This window comes from Trichosurus vulpecula, chromosome 2, assembly GCF_011100635.1.
Source record: "Trichosurus vulpecula isolate mTriVul1 chromosome 2, mTriVul1.pri, whole genome shotgun sequence".
In the NCBI taxonomy this organism is placed as follows: domain Eukaryota; kingdom Metazoa; phylum Chordata; class Mammalia; order Diprotodontia; family Phalangeridae; genus Trichosurus; species Trichosurus vulpecula.
In genome coordinates, this window is record NC_050574.1 from 158,124,700 (window position 1) to 158,142,344 (window position 17,645).

The 17,645-nt window shown below is 40.5% G+C and overlaps 1 protein-coding gene across 1 annotated transcript in view; it reads right to left on the minus strand.

The window, feature by feature from the left end:
- Positions 1-7,150: 7,150 nt before the first annotated feature.
- FAT3 (FAT atypical cadherin 3) overlaps positions 7,151-17,645 on the minus strand; it is a 211,087-nt gene continuing 200,592 nt past the window's right edge. Inside the window, exons 24-27 of the mRNA XM_036743967.1 lie at positions 13,558-13,671; positions 10,391-10,450; positions 9,304-9,339; positions 7,151-8,646 (exon numbers count right to left, since the gene is read on the minus strand). Of these exons, the coding sequence (XP_036599862.1) occupies positions 8,024-8,646; positions 9,304-9,339; positions 10,391-10,450; positions 13,558-13,671 (833 nt within the window). The 3' untranslated portion in view covers positions 7,151-8,023. The remainder of the gene's footprint in view (positions 8,647-9,303; positions 9,340-10,390; positions 10,451-13,557; positions 13,672-17,645) is intronic.

Genomic DNA, 17,645 nt, shown 5'->3' on the forward strand with positions numbered 1-17,645 from the left:
GACCCTATGCTAAGTACTAGGAATACAAAGAAAAGCAAAAAAAAACCCAAATAAATTAAAAAACAGCGTTGCTACCCTCAAATAGTGATAATGATGGCTATCATTTATATAGCCCTATACAAATATCATCCCATTTTATCTTCACAACCCCGGGGCATGGGTGCTATTATTATCCCATTTTGTAGATAAGGAGACAGAGGCAGACAGAGGTTAAGTGACTCTCCCAGGGTCTCACACCTAGTAAGCTGAGGCAGAACGTGACTTGTCAGGTTTTTCTGACCCCCAAGTTCAACACTCTCTTGAGGCCACCTGTCTATTCTCATTACATGAAAGAGAAAACTGAGGTTCTTGAGGTTAAGTGACTTACTCAAGGTCACACAACAACTAAATGTCAGTGCCAGCATTTGAACCAGTTTCCCCACTCCAAGTCCTACACTCTTTTCAAACAAAGTTTTCAGAATAGGATGAATTATAATTAGGAAGCCCTGAGAGATAAGCGCAATTTCTATATCCTGGTAGTAACAGAGTTTTGGTTTCTCTAATCTGCCTTGGGGGAGAAACTACGATGATTGCATTGAGAACCTGCCAGGCTGAGGCTTGTTCTCAGTCCTCAGTTGGCAAATGGGGCAATGAGAACCTGCTGGAATCTGACTTGATTCGTTATTTCTTCTGATCTCTTCTCACACCTCTCCAGTTTCCTTCTCCTTCCCTGCTCTTTGTTTAAAACCAACTAAGCAGCACAAAACCCTACTGCTCCAAACTCCCTCCTCATTTTTCATTCATTGCTATAGTTAGGGGTAGAACCACAGTCTCTGCAAAGGATGATTTCCGAGCGTGGAGGCCAATAACTTTTTCTCCCCATCAGTCTCAATTTCATATATCCTTTCCAACTCTTAGAGATAGGTCCCTTGCCTTTTCTTCCTTACACCATTATTTGTGATCCTTGGGCTCAACCTCAATTTTTAAAGTTCAGCTCTACTGGGATAGATATGTACTCATTCCATTTCTTCCATGGGATGGAATCTGTAAACTCTGATGCTGACACAAATGGTTGCCCAGAGCTTTGATTCATGCTTTGTTTTTATAACCAAATCATAGCAGATAGCACACTGCACACCCTTTGGCCTACTGAGTGGCTTTTGGAAATGGCTTCATAAAAAAACTACCTTGTCACATTGCCATGATGTTATGTGATTGTGGGAAGAGAGGTGTGGGACTTTGAGGGCTCCCAATAATTGCCCCCTCTTAAGTCTTAACATTCATGATTATTTCTGAACCACACTGAGGAAAGAGTCAATGGAAATTCATTAGGGTGAAGTGAGCCCTCATTGATCAAGTCTTTGAGTCAAAAAACAAAGTTCTGAATCTAGTTATAGGTATAGCAAATCAGAGTGAGCACCCTGGGATCTTTACCCTGGGGAAGAAGAGTGGGGATGGAGGGAGTCCTATGCTTCTGGGCAATGAGACAGAGAGAGCTGATGGCTGGGCATCTTGGATACTTATAGTGGCAAAGCTTAGACCTCTTCACCAATCTTCCCATGTGCCCAGGGTGTTTTGCCTTCCTTACACTTCACTTCCCCCTCATAGCTGTCCTCTAACCTGAAATTGTATACAGATGTCAGAGGAAAGAAACCAATTGGCCAGTGGAGTCTTCAAGGCTGACCCAATGATTTTTAAGACCAACAGCTTTCCTTTCTCTTCTGCCCCAAATGGTGGCATATGGTATTTGGGAAGGACAGGAGGTCCATATAGCTAGGAGACTTGGCAGCCTTCAATTATTCAGCTCCATACCAGTAACAACCAAAAAATTTTGGGTTAATTGTCCAAGGAGCCACTCAAAATAAATTAATTCAGACATCCACATGTAAGCAATTTTCCAAGCTAGGGGGTTCAAATGATGAAGAGAGAGACTATAGGTAAAAGCCTCAGTGACTCCAGATGGCATGCTGGGATTGCCAATTTAAATTTCACATTTCCCATAGTTCCCTTCGAGATGTGAATGGCTCCCTTATGAGCTATGAGCATGAGGCAAATGAAAAGACAGCAACTTAGAAAGAAAAAGTCAACACAAAGTCTTTTTTTTACTTGAAAACTTGTTTTTAACCATCAAATTTTGGCAGTTACAAACCTGTACACTGTTGGGCTGTTTTTTTTTTGTAGTTGTTGTTTTTTTTCTTCATTTTTTAGGAAAAGAACACAAGACTTAATACTGCCAACAGCAATATATGAAGGAAGGATTTGTCTTCATACAAGGGACAAGACCCACTTAGAGTGTTAGCTTTCCCTTTTGCATAAGGTTGTGTGTATGAGAGATAATGTGTATGTGAAGAAATGACATACTTTAATACATACTTGAAATGGCATAAAAATCATGTACCTATTATCTGTGCAAAACACATTCATTTTAAAAAAAAGTCAATAAAAAACATTTCCTTAAAAACTGAAAAAAGTTAAATGAAAACAGCGGAACCAAAGAAAGGTTACAGTACATTTTGGAAATGATTAAAAAGCATCATTTTCAAATCTAAAACTTTTTCTCATTATCTTAAAAGTTTATAGACTGACAACTCAGATGATTTAGAATCTGACCCCCAAATTAAAGCATCCTGATAGGCATCAAATACAGTATCTACAAAAGCCTGGAAATTTGAAACCGTTATATACATTTTTATAAACATTTTTAAACACCAAAACATACATCTTTTACAAACCAGCCTGTTTGCAACAGGTAAAATTTACAAGACAATCTTTCTAATACAGTGCTTAAAGAGAACTGCTTCCATGTTCCAAACACGTCTGTCCTTCCCCGAATGCAGTAGTATGGGCTCATTAAATTGTTAAATAGTAGCAATTCTGGTATTTGCTTGCTAGAAGAATACTACAGTACATATTATCCATTCCCACCTTGCTCTAATAAACAATACAGTTCTAGTGCATCCTTAACACTGGTAAAGACTAGCTATGTATGGCCTTTGTGTAGCGTTACACAATTATTGCTTTTCATTATTACAGAAAAAAAGGAAGTGGTTTCCTTTTCCCATCTCTCCCAGCCAGCTGGTGAAACATTAATGAATGCCCCACCCACTAAAGATGACTTGAAACCTCAGACTTATCCCCGTACGCTCCCCCATGCCCCCCAAATGAGCAAACAAGCAGAAAGCAGAAGCAAAAAACAACTCTGAGGCTTCCTATCTGATTAATATAGATTGACGTTTGGGACCCAAACCCATCAAAGTCTAAGGCTACCTCCTAGGAGAATATGGAGAATGATCATGGTAATCTGAATTATTCTCAAGTCATAATTTCTCAGGGCTTATAATTAAATATGTAATAGCAATTCTAAAAACCAAACCATTTGGCCAATTAATATGCATTGTGATTGTTTGGATATCGACAAAATGAAGTGGAGAAGTCAAGAAATTATTGGGGAAAACCCTCCAAAAATGAGTACATCTAATACCACCTGATAGTTCAAAGTTTTTTTGGGGGGGGAGGGGGTAGATTCAGAAAATTTGCTGCCTCAATTTGAAACATGTAGATATAGTATCAGTAAGTGTCTGTAATTGTTATCTTTAAAAAGTTTTCCCCCTCAGTTGGGGTTAGCCTGGTGATTTTCATTGCCTCAAGAATGCACTGTGAATTCCCCTTTCTGGCTGTCACACCCATTCTCTGCTAGATTTGTAAGTATACACAGGCCCATTGTAGGGATAGACTGGTCCATCTTACTGGGCTTCACAAATGGCATCACATGGACAGCCAGACTTTGCACATTCAGAAGGTTGGCAAGGCCCAGTAGCAGCATATACACTTCAAGGAAAAAGGAAAAAGAAAACACCTCTCTGGTCATCTTACACTGGTCCTTGTTCATCCCATATTGCCCCATGGTTCCTGCTCTTTGCAGCAGCTTAAGCCCACTCACTCACTCAAACCATTCTTCAACTTGGTCATGTGCAAAAGTAGGGCAAGTGCCTACCTACAAGATTTGTGAGAAATGATGGCCAAGGGACGCTATGGAAAGGTGGGGGGCAAATGCAGTGGCCACTTAGACATTGCCCCCACGTGGAAGATTCTGGAAAAAAAACATTTATGTTGAGGAAAAACAGAAAAAAAAATTCCCACCCCAAGTTCCACCCGGATCTCAAACTGATCTGTTCATATGTATAATCACTGTCCACTTAGGGACAGCTCCACCCACATAAGAGAGAGGTTTAGTAAACTAACAATGAATCTAGCCTGAGGTCCTTATCTACTTGTCCAAAGAGCCTGTAGAACACTAGATCTCGATGCTTGGCGCCAAGATTATCTTGGTCTCACATGGCCCTCTTTGCTTTCTTCTCAAAGCAGGCATATGATGGAGAAAGGTAGAGAGGCTTTGTGAACCAGGCTACCAGAATCTTCTGCAGAGTTCAGTTAAGACAAGCATGAAATAGTTGGCCCTTAGAAGGGGAAACCTTCCTCACATGCCGTGGGGTTTTGAATTTGGTCTGCTCTCTCAGGGGAAAATCAAAGATGCTATTCAAAAGGATGAGGTACTTCTAAGTGGGGAAATGCCATTTCAAGGACACCATTTGGCATGTTTTATCACCTATCTTGTGCTCAATTCTATGAAGTGCATTTCAAAGTATCATAAGCAAGTTAGAGAAGGTCCAGAGGATAGCAACAGTGAAAGGTTAAGAAGCTTTCCTTTTTAAAACAAGAAGGAAGACAAGGACTTGATCTATCTTACTTTAGAAGGAGAAAGGTTTAGAGAAGGGAATGCAGAGGTATATTAAGAAAAGTTATATAGAAAAAAATTCTGGATACATGCTGTTTTCACACAGCACACAGAATGCACTCAGGATTTAAAGACAGAAGAGAAAAAAAAACGGCCAAGAGAAATTCTAAAGTCTGACAAGCCATTAAATGCATGGAATTGGGCATACTTGGGTGTCAATGAAACCAACAGCTGCAGCCAGCACTCTGGCTGGTTCCATTATGGTCACGCCAATGTTTCTAACTCTTTTTCCCAAAATGATGCTTTGGATGTGTTCTAGCAAATAAAATAAAACTTCAGATATTAGGGTCTCAGGGTGTAAGAAGAGCTAATAATATACTTTCAGCACTTCCCTGAGGCAGCGTCAATAACACTCAGATATGGAGCAGATAAGAATTTATTTAAACTTACAGACTTAAGCTTGAGGAAAAAAGCTCATATGAAAATATAAACCTTTATGCAACAAATTTAGCTTTCTGAACTGAGAGATCCATTCTTCAGGAATTCAATGAAAAACAATCAAGATTAAAGGTCAGAGAGATCATGGAGGAAGAGTGATATGGTAGAAAGAACCTTGGATTGGGAGTTTGGAAGAAATGCAAGTTCTAGCTCTGGTTGTGTTACTAACTGGCCACAAAACGCAACTTTGTAAGGAAAAATGAGAAGGTTGAGCTAGAGACAATCTAAATTCCCTCAGCTTTTCGGACTTGGTGAGTTCTAGATTGGTGCAACTCTCAGACCATTTCAGCCTCTACAAGGAAACCCTTCATTTTCCATGCAATTTTGAGAAGAAAGATCAAATAATGTTCTCACCTGATCTGAAAATGATGATTCAATACATGGCATGAGATGGGACCTACCAGAGATGGACATCTCCCTGTGTGGCTTTTCTGAAAAGACTGGGTGAGATACATCTATGAACTGTGTAATGAATGCAGGTCAGAGATATCAGGCTGGCTCCCTGGATTTCACAGCCACATTTAGATCTATTTGCTCCTTCATTACTATGTCAGTCAAGCATTTCTCTCAGCAGAGAGGCTGTGTAAGCAATGGAAAATCATCTGTACTAATCCTGCCCTAATATATCCTGGGGGGTAAGAAATGAACTGTTGGTTTTACTTTGTCAGTTTTTTATGCCAGTGCATTATTAAGATGGTTACAGAGGTTCTATCTAGATCATTAGTTTGTCATTTTCTCGCTGATTCCTACAAATGCACTCCTCACAGGAGAAAAATGCTTAAGAATTTCTCTGAATGCAGTCTGGCTGAATACTTCAATCCATCTCAGAACCCTGATTTCAAGACCACGGTACAGATCATCCCTCATTTAGCATGTCTGACCAAGAACAAGGATGAGAAAAAAAAAACAACATAAACCATGAAAAGCCTATGAAGTGTGTCCACATATCCAGGAAGCTCTCAAGTGCAAAAGTATTGCAGGAAACACTGATCCCTGTGCCAGAAGAGAAGCAAAATGAATGCAAAGAGTGCAGATAAGAAAAGTGACTAGGTGGACCATGGCCAGGCAAAGTCCTCTAGAGCTCACACACCAATGCCATAATTGGTTTAAAAAACAAACCCCACAACAGTTTTGCTCATTAAGCAGATAGTGCAAATAAACGTTTACCAGGGAAAGGAGAAGTCATGGACTTCCCAGTCCTTCTTGGAAACAGTTCAGGCTGTTTAGTATAAAATCTCATTTGCCCTAATCAGCCTGAGGGGAAGCAGGAAAGTAACTCAACATATCAATTTTATATTTGATCGTACCATGTTATAACATCTCTGGTGGAATGATTTTCCAATTCATTTAAGAAATTTCCATGGCCAAAACTCAGGTGTCAGACTAAGAGCCGACCCTGGGCTAGAATGAAACATGAAGCACTTTCCGAAGACAGATGAGACTCTTGGTGTCATTTTTTTTTACACAAAATGCTACTTTTAAAACCCAGAATTTTGCTTTATGTTAATAGACATGGCACTATCCAAATAAGGTTAACTGAACTAGCAAAAAATCTAGCATTTGGTGAGTCTCTAACATTGAAGAGGTCCAAAAGGTCAAAAGGCTTGCACCATTGGCCATGGTCTATAGTTTGCAAGTCTCAAAATCACTTTCCTCACAGACTGCCTTCTTGGGAGAAAACACATACATACGTCTACATTGGCCCAAACACACATACTATTATAATCTTGTGTACAAACATCAACTCATCTTGTCTCTCTTCTTTGACTTAATTCCATTTATTGAAATGACACCGTCAAGTTAAAAACAAATACTTGCCTTTTTTACCTGTGATAGTAAAAAATAACATTTCTGGGGGAAACTGAAGAACTGTATACCTCTTTTAGCCTAGACAATAGTCATGAACTGGTCAGCTTTATTTCTTGGTTTCCATGAACAAGGTCAATGATTACAATATTCTCATATTGTAATCACTACTGGGAATGTTTAGTAATAAAAGCAAAAAGAGATAACTTCTACCCTTCCCTCCCTGATACTCAGAAAACCCCCAAACTGTCATGCATTACTTTTCATTGAAATCTTTTTAAAAGATCCACAAACCCCATCATTTCAATTTTGGGCTCCATTTTTTAATCCAAGTTTTCCTAATTAAACCAGTATCTGAAAACTACAAAAAATACAAGTCATTTACTGTAATTTTATAGCTGACAGTTAGACAGCTTTATAAAGAAAACCATACTTTATTTTAATTTTTTTGCCCACTTTTGACTAATTTTAGTTTTACTCTTTCTTCTTTCAAAACCCTTGAGGGCTCAGTCCCCCCACCCTCTCCAATTGTATTAATTATTTTCTTTTCTCCAACAGCCTAAATTAGTTTCATGCACCAATACCTTGGTGCCTGAACTTTATCTGTTCATTAATACTGCGGGGATTGATACTGTTAACACCTTCAATAACACAATACTGCACAAAGCTGAAAAGATTGACTGCATATAACTTACTGGGTGAACTTGTGTGTGGGGTTCTTTACCCCATTAAAAACGTGGTGTGCACTCTTGGCCATGAATGCTGGGTACATACTGTAAGGATTGTCTGTTGACTCACAGTAACAGATTTTGTGACATATGGTTTACACAACTTGACTTTAAAGTGTTTGCATGAGACAACATCATTTGTGAATAAGTTATTTGTGGAAAATGGTGGATTTTCCCCTCATTCAATGGACCCTTCTCCATTGAGAGAGAAAACTCAACCCATTTCCTTCCATGTTTAAATGAAGAATGAGCAAACCATCCCAGATGTGTGTGTCCTTTACACCTGGGTCTGGTGCTGAGTCTCAATAAATGGAATGTGAAGACTGGTGAGACTGAGCTCCTCGACGCTTTCATAGTCACTCATGGCCACTTCAGAATCGTCAAAGCCACAGCTTGCAGACACATCTGAGGATGAGGCGCCTATGGAATTGTGCAAGGATAAGGGCATGTTGTCTGCCACGCCCGTGTTCTCCATGTTCTGCCCCACGCCCACAGCAAAAGTACTAAATTCATGTCCAGGTGGAGGCCCCACCATGTCTGTCTCATTGGGGAATGGGTGGGGAGGGAGATACTGGCTGGGGTGGAACTGGGGCCTTCGCCTGCAGTCTGGGCTCAGTGTGCTGGCCAACGAGGCTGGCTGTGATGGGGGCAGGGCCTCAAAGTGGTCCGGGTAGTCCTCTGGTAGGGGAGGGGGCAACTGGTCTTGGCTCAGAAACTCCTCTTCATGAGGCGGAGGGTATTCGCTGTCGATATCATAGCCACCTAGGTAGTAATCGGTCTCAAGCTCTCTCGTGCTCCCCTGATGAACAGATGCCCCATCTGTATTCTCATAGTTGGGCACTTCCTCGATGTCAGACAGGCGGGCTCCTGGCATCCAATCCGAAGTGTCCCAATGATAGGCTGTAAAAGAGAAACCGGTCTTAATTAATCTCCTTGGGGTCTGGGAAGGGAGTTGGGGTTAAGAGTAGGAGCAGGGCAGGAAGAGCGCCACATGCACGCCTTCACAACCAGGAGGCCCCATGAAGCCAGTGTCATCCACATGCTGTTTACAAGGCATTAACGGGAGGTCAGCCATGCTCTGACCCAAGAACAAGACAGACGGCCACTTTATATGATGATGCTCAAGTGCAGAATGTGCTCCCCTTTCCTACGCAGCCAGACCATGAACGAGATGATGAAGAAACAAGTTTTAGGAGTCTAAACTGTATGAAAGACCTCCTATCCCCCAATCCCTCTTTCCACCCCCACAGATTGTGTAGAAATCAAAGATTTCAGCATGCTGGAAAAGGCAGGCTCAAGGGGACTGTGTTTGGGACTGGAAGGCAAGGAGATGCAGAGGCAAATGGATGGCTTCAGCAAAGCCATGGTAGAGGGACCTGGAAGGAGATGCTGGTGGGGGAAGGTCCCTATCAAAATTTAACGCACATGATGCCTGCAACATGCAGAGAGCTGACAAAACACTCAGAAAGGGTAGAGGGGGAAGAAGAAGGAGAAGAAGAGAGGCAGCAAAACAAGATCACGGAACAGAGGGTTTAGCTGGGGTCTAGGGAGAGTCACCTCGGTTGTAGTTCTGTCCTTGGTCCATAACTGACACTGTTTAAATACAAAGCAAAGAGTAAAGCTGACAACCCCAGCCACACAAGCACCGGGAGACTTACAGAGGACGTGCTTTTAAGACATGCTTCAACAACAAATGTGGGCTCTACCTGGCTACGGCTTCACTTTTCATTGCTAAGCAACAAACAAGGGCCATGATGTTCACCAGGACCCAGTCCTGAAGTGCATGAAGAACTCCCTGATATATAGTCTATTCCTTCACATTATACCTAGGGAATGAGTCCTTGAAATGGATAATTATGCTTTCACCAATTTTCCTGGGGGAAGGAGAATTCTGCTAATGCCCACTTCATCGTTTACTTTTTTTGAGGTAAAGACTCAAAATTTTGCACTTTAGTCTGGGCCTGTGATTTCATTGGTTTGGGGAACTACTGATAAGGGAACTCCCTATGCCAATACAAACTCTGAAACTTAGAGTATTCAAGAGTTGTCTAGAGTGTGAAGCCAGTATGTATCAGAGGCAGGACTTGAACTCAGGACTTACTGGTTTTCAGGACTGTTTTCTATCAGACTCTGAGGCTGGCTCTTTTTAAACAATGTTCAGAGTGAGAAAGTAAACACCTAATTTATCCATTGAATTTCTATTAAAGACATCACAAACTGCTGACTAACCTTAAGGAAAAGAAACAAAAACCAAGTTGCATACCTAAAGTTTATTATGCATATGCTCCAGCAGTACAAAGCACTGGAAACTCTACTGTTTGGTCCCAGGGTTTAAATACAGAAGCAGAATCACACTGATTAGGTATTCTTTTCAAAGAAAGTATTCATATATAGGGAATATTTCAGGTCATGAACTTTACTTTCTTTTGAAAGACACTTAAAAATTGTCCTGAAGGAATCCTTTTAAAAAGCCAATACCAATGAATGCATGAAGCTAATGAGCCCTTGGAGCCAATGCTCCCTGACGCCTCGTTCTGTCCTTAACTGGTGACATTGGGTCTGATCCAAAGTAATGAGAGGTTACTAAATTTCAAAGAAAGGTAAATGAAAAAGAAGAAATGTTACAGAAAAAAAGTGTAAATACCTTCATTTTCTATAGTGTCAACTACATTGTTGACAAGCTGAATGACAGTCACTATGGAAGCTTGCGGGAGAGGGAAAGCAGACAAGGGAGGGAAAGGATAGGTTTAGGTTAATATTTTAAACATATATTATCTTCTCTTAACCAATATACATATATATTCACATTTTATTATATTATATATTTTATTTTATTATATTATACTTTACAAATAAAACCAAAGGTTCTATACAATTCATTAAGGCAGTGTTTCAATGGTACTTACTTTGGGTAACACTGTGATTTTTAGATTGAATGAAAAATGACAAATTCTAGACCAGTTTAAATCTACCGAAAGGCCCTATAACCAATGACTTTCCTTTTGCGCCAGATCTGTGACTTTGGCAGAGTAGGGAACTTCTAGTGAGGAAACACTCTTGACCACTGCAGATGCAAAAGAAAAATACTCTTCAATTTATAGTCTTAAGAGCTGTCTGAGGCACCAAGAGGTTAAGTGACTTGCCCAGGGTCACACAGCGGTGGGGTTGAAGTGACACCAAGGTCAGCTCTCACTGCATCATACTGTCTGTTCTCACTCACCAGTGAATACATGTTGCAAATTCACATTTGCAAGACTGGCTAATTAAATTTAAGAAACTAGTACCTCTCCTACTTCATACTAATTTCTCTTTAGTAACTCTCTAATGAATCCTGGAAGAAGGCAATTATTTGTTAGGTGGTCCTATCTGAATCAGTCAATATACATATAAAGGAGGCTTAATCTCTTAAAGTCACCTGCTTTGCTCATATACCAGTACCTTCTGTGACAATAATTGGAGATGTTTGGCCTTTATAATGATTAGAATCAGGGAGGGAAATAGCTATCGTTTATATTTATCACAAATGCTTTCTGTCGATATGACTAAGCTTAGAGTCCATTTCCCCAAAACTCTGTGGGACAGTACCTTTTAGAATTCAGACTGGAATGAGAAGGTTTAATTTGAGAGTCTATATGTACCATGAAGATATGGCTGTATTTTCCCTGCTTGGATGAACATAAGGGTGGCATAAGGAGGTTCCATGCTTAGCTATCCTTGGATGCTACCTTCTAGTTATGTAGAATTGGAGGCAGGGTAACGATAATTCATTCCTTCTTCATTTATCTAACCAGAACAACCAGTTCTAGAAAGTGGGTAGCGATTAGTCATTTGACTAGATTGACATGACTTTCTGTTAAAGGAGTTGGCCTTTTTTGATTCAACATTGATGGGTTGAAGTAAGCACCTCCCTGGCCACCCTTATCACGTCAGCATTGAGAAAAAGATGCTTTGACTATTTAGAATATTCAGGACCAACTTCAGAACTGATGTCCCCTCCTCGTGAAATACGTTTCTCTGTTTCTTAAGCATAGTTGTCTTTTTTATGCAATGGGGTTCATATGGTCAAGCATCCTATCATGAACTGCTTATAAGTCGAAAGTTATCCTGAAAGTTATTGGCTGTGTAGGGATGGTGGGGGGTGGGGATCATCAATGGCATCCCAAATGCCACTGGGATGCTCTTAACAATAGTGGTGCATAGAGTATCAATTCTAGAATTAGTCCTAGGTATTCTGTAAAACACCTTTTTCTTGAAGCTGGGGTAATGAAGCTTCCAAATAGCTGGCAGCCAAAAACAGAGGCTCCACCCTCAAAGTAGTACAGCTAAGTGAAGATTGAGACTGGGGTAAAGCATCTGGCTTACTCTTTGCCATTCAGGGTTCATTTAATGACTTAAGCCAGGGGAGGGGCTTAAACCAAAACCCAAACTTGGCCATGACTCGTACCAACATAAGAGCAAGTGCCCCATTGTAACACAGCTTTTCACTGGGACTCAAGTACTTTGGGGGTTTTTACATAGTTCCCAAGCTGTAGTGTCATATGGGACACAGACTTCTTTTTTTAATATTTTTCTCCCAATTACATGCAAAGATCATTTTAAACATTCATTTTTTTTTAAATTTTGAGTTCTAAATTTTCTCCCTCCCTTCGTTACCTCCCTCCCCCTTCCCTGAGATGGTAGCTAATTTGTTATAGAATATACATTTTCAATCATACAAAACATTACCATATTAGTGATGTAGGGGACACACACTTCTAATGGCAGTAATTGGTTTGTTGTTGAAGGTATGAGTTGGGTTTTTAGACTTTCAGCTTATCTTAAGGCCTGAGGAAACATACTTGTTGTCTCAACAAGTGTTCATCATGTTGAATATGCTGTCTCTATAGATCTATGGTCACTGGAGAAATGGTATGACGCATATTCCAAGACCCTTTCACATGATTCTCAATCTAATTTCTATATGGTGAAATACTTTTCTGGGGTATTTTTTAATTTTATTTTTTTCAATGAACAAAAAATGTATTTTCTTTCCCTCCAGCTTGCCCACTGAAAAGACAAAGAACAAATTCCTTCTAATAAATACTTTTATGAGGTCTTATTTCATCCCACTTTCTTCTTTCCAGGGGGAAGAAAACATATTTTCCAAGTTTCTACCATTCCTCACACAGCTCAGGGAACCTATCCCTTTAGCCGTATGTGAGAGTTCCTTCTTTTGAACTCTGATGCCACTTTGCATATACTTCTTTCATGGATCTGTATGTTATATTTTATATTATGTTTGTTTGCATATGGCTCTTATGTCCCCCAACTTTCTCCCTGAGGGCAGGAGCTATGTTCTATTTATCTATTTGTCTTTATACCTAGGATGAAAATACACATTAGGGCCTCAATACTCATTCAACTGAAATCTTGTCTAAATTAGTCCTTCTCCAGTTGATGGTACCTCGGGAATGTATGTGCAATGTGGAGATGGCCTTGTCCCAGTTATGAAATGAATAGATTTCTCACTACAGAAAAACCCATCTACAAGGGGATCATGGTAAGCAGGCTTCAATTCAGAATGAAAATAAAGAAGGCAAAATGCATGATGAAGTGGCGCAGACCATATCAATAAAAGAAGAACAAATCAAATTCCACTCCCTAGTAAAGAGGATACTCTGCCAGGAGGCAGGTCCATTTTGGATCCTATCCAAGAAGGCTTATTCATTAAACACCAAGGAGGCAGACCACTCTTCCCCCAGGAGGGAGACACTTTCAGGGTTAAAATCCATTCTCTTACAGTTACAAGAACTGAATTTGAAGATTTCTTACCATTATCGTCTCCAGAGTCAGACTGGAAGGAGCTGAGGGACTGAACTTCCGAGTTGCTGCCTTTATTACTTCCGACAAAACAGGTCACTTCTTCAGCATCATCCACTCCTTTGTCTTCATTGACAGGAAAAGATAAAACAAAAATGGTAATGGCTTCTTTTGTGCACATATCCATCCCTGCCACTCCCAAAGTTCATTTTTATTTTTCCAGGTTCTTTCCAAACCCCCTCTCCTTTTTTTCATTTGGTCAGAGAAATAATTTAATTCCAAAGGAGAAAACTGATTGTGCCACTGGGAACAAAGGTGTGTCAATCAGGTGATTTGCATTATGGATCTGAAACCCTTAACCCAGGGTAAATGAGCTTGCAAATAGCTGACAGCCAAAAGTAGATGCTCTGTCCTCAAAGTAGTATAGTTAGGTGACGGCTGAGACCAGAGTAAAGCAGCTGGCTTGCTTTCTGCCATTCAGGGTTCATCTAAATCATTTACATGAACTGATGTGGTGTCAACAGTAGGTTAAACAAGATTGCTTTTAAAATGGGGGGGTATAAATATTTTATAGGCGAGAGTGCCGTGACATTTTTCAAACTTCAATCAACAGATAAAGTGAGATTTTTTAGTTCAGCCTCTAGAGAGCAGCACAGCACCAAATTTAGTAATTATAGAATTCTCATAAATTGTGCCTGTTAAAGGGAAGCCTGGGGTAGAAATGATTTCTGGATCCCCACACTCTCTTATTCCTTTAGTTACAAATTTATCCCGGGCACACAGATGCACAAACACCACAGGGTCATTTTCTTATTTGATGGACTACAACAGTCCATAAAAGCGACCTATATCTTGAGCTTGTCATCATCCGAAAAACAAATTGGCCACTTACAGAATGTCTTCCCAGCACACTCTACCACCCTTAACAAAGAAGTCAATGTATTAAATAGAAACTCAACAATACTTTGGGGGGAAATCTGAGTTTTGGCCTGAGGTGTATTTTGGAAATAAACCTGTCACATTAAAGAGGGAAAGAAACGATCATCAGAAAAAGATTTAAATCATCGTGCTATGTAATGGCACATAGAGACACGGGCTTGTGATAAAAGGAATATCCACTCTTCTTCCTGGCTGCAGGAATTAGTATTTGCTGACAGAAAGGGCTATGTCCCCACAGAAGGCACTGTTTTTCTGCATCTGTTGTCAATTAGACAAACCCCAAGTAAGATGCAGCATAAGATTAATTACTAATATAAAACCAAAGAAACACCAGGGAGGAAGTCATATTTTGAAAAACAAAACAAAACAAAGCCAAAAACCCCCCAAGCTCTGTTTTTGACAAGGGCAGGCTGTAGATAAGGTTTACTTTTACCATAAAAAGGAGCACAATGAGCCCTGAGGGTGAGGGCAGGGCAGTCTAGTGGCAGAAATGAAAATATAGGAGGTTCCCTTGTACCCCCAAGCTGAATTAATTTAACACAAACTCTCAGAGCCTCACAACCCACATGACACCAGGCTTGGTGCTACACAACACAATTCTGACTGATTTAAGTCATGGGTTAATGCAGTGCTGCAGTCTGAGCTCATTTCATTTCCTGGCTTTGGACTTTCCATAGCCCTTTGTGCATGCCTGCCTTCCTTACCTACCTAACTGTAAAACAAATTAAACTGTTATTATTTATGTATGGGCCTTATTCTACTTTTAGACTGTGAGATTCTTGAGGACAGGGATTTTATATACATGTATGTGTGTGTGTGTGTGTGTGTGTCTGTGTGTGTGTGTGTATATATGTATATATTTCTCTTTGAATTCCCAACAGTTAGTCATGCCTACTATGTGCTAGGCACCATTAAGCTCTCATACAAGGAAAGGCAAAAGACATTTCCTGCCTTCAAAGAGCTTACAGCGTAATGAGGGAGACAGGCTGCAAATAACCATGTGCAAATAAGGTTCCCTCTCTCTCTCTGTGTACACACACACACACACACACACACACACACACACACATATATATACACACGCACACACACACACACATATATATGAACACACACATATATATCCCTGTGTATATATATACACACACACACAAATACACACACACATATATATACACACACACATACACACACACATATACACACACACACACACATACACACACATATATCTGATCAATTAGGGATAATCAACAGAAGGAAGGTACTAGTATTAAAGAGTATCTTGAATGGTTTTGAGAAGGTGGGATTTGAGCAAGGGCTTGAAGGAAGTCACGGAAGTATGGCCATTGTGAACACTTCAAGTAGACAATTTCTATGGACTTATGATAAAAAACACTATCTGCCTCCTGTGAAAGAACTGATGGAGTCTAAATGCACATTGGAGCATATTTTTTTTTACTTTATTATTCTTGGTTGTTTTTTTTTAAAGTCTCTGTTTTCTTTTGCAACATGGCTAATGTGGAAATGTTATGTATGACTGAATATGTATAATCTATAATGAATTTTTGCTTTATTAAGGAAAGGGGAGAGGAGGGAGAGAGGGACAGATTTTGGAACTTAAAATTTAAAAAAAAATACTAAAATTTTTTGTTTACATGTAATTAAGAAAAAAAAATTTTAAAGTTAACTCTGTCCTCTAAACAAGAAAACACTTGGAATTTGAGATGGAGTATCTTCTGTGAGGAACAGCAAGGAGGGCATTGTCATTGATCCAAAATGGGGTGCAAATTGTAAGAAGACTGGAAAGATGAGGGAAGGGCAGATTGTGAAGAGCTCTGACTGCCAGACAGGATTTTATATTTTATACTGGAGGTGATGGGAGCCAATGGAGTTTATCGAGTAGGGGAGTGACAGAGTTAGATCCGTGCTTTTGGAAGATCATTTTGACAGCTTAGCGGAGGATGGACTGGGGTGGGGAGAGATTTGTAGCAGCTTGAAGGGCTGTGCTGGGGGGGGGGTAGTAGTGTCAAAGCAGAGAATAAGAAGAATATGAGAGATTTTATGAGGGTAAAATAGCCAGCATAATGGATTGGACATGCGGGGGGAGGGTGAAGAGAGGGAGAGAAGTGGGGAGGGGGAGGGAGACAGGGAGAGAAAGGGGGAGGGAGAGGGAGAGAGGGGGAGAGGGAGACAGGGAGAGGGAGAGAGGGAGAGGAGGATGGGGGGGGAGGGAGGGAGAGAGGGAGAGGAGGACGGGGGGGGGAGGGAGAGAGGGAGAGGAGGATGGGGGGGAGAGAGGGAGAGAGGGAGAGGAAGACGGGGTGGGGAGGGAGAGAGGGAGAGAAAGGGGGAGGGAGAGAGGGGGAGAGGGAGAGAGGGAGAGAGGGAGAGGGGGACGGGGGTGGGAGGGAGAAGTTCAGAGAGGAAGGGTTTTGGAGAGAAAAATAATGAGCTTGGTTTTGGACATGGTGAGTTTCTGATGTTTATGGGAAGTCTGGTTCAAGATGCCCACTGGGCAGTTGGAGATGTGCAACTTAAGGTTAAGAGAGAGGTTAGAGCTGGATAAGCAGATTTGAGAATTATCAGCATAGAGACGGTAACTGAACCCATGGAATTGATAAGCACCTAACACCATGACTTGCACACACATGGCAGATGCCTAATAAATACTAAAGTGAACTGAATTAGAATAAATCCTTACTGGCTTCTCTGTTCTACTTCCTAATCTGGAAAAGAAGGAAAAAAGAAAAATTTGAGCAGAGGAACAAATATATTACTAGCATATGTGGATGAAACCGGAACTCAATAAGCCAACAAGCTTAGTTCTTTTGGGAGGCGTGGAGAACCACAGGCCTGCAGTTAAGAAAACACTATCCACAGTAGGCAAAACAAGTAAGTGATCCCAGCTAAGCTGTTATAATAATTTGTCATTTAAAATTGGCTATATAGTGTGAAATCAGAATCAGAACTGGCCTCCTCTATGAGAAAAAGAAAATCCGCTGTAATGACGTTCGACTCAAGGTTTATCTTCAACCATCTTTCTGGCAGATTTGTTGTCCATTTAACTGGATACTTAATTGCAGCCAATATGACATTCCAGTCACTAGCTCAACCCTTGAACTATGTATTATGCCCTTCTTCTTAAGTGTTTAAGTGTT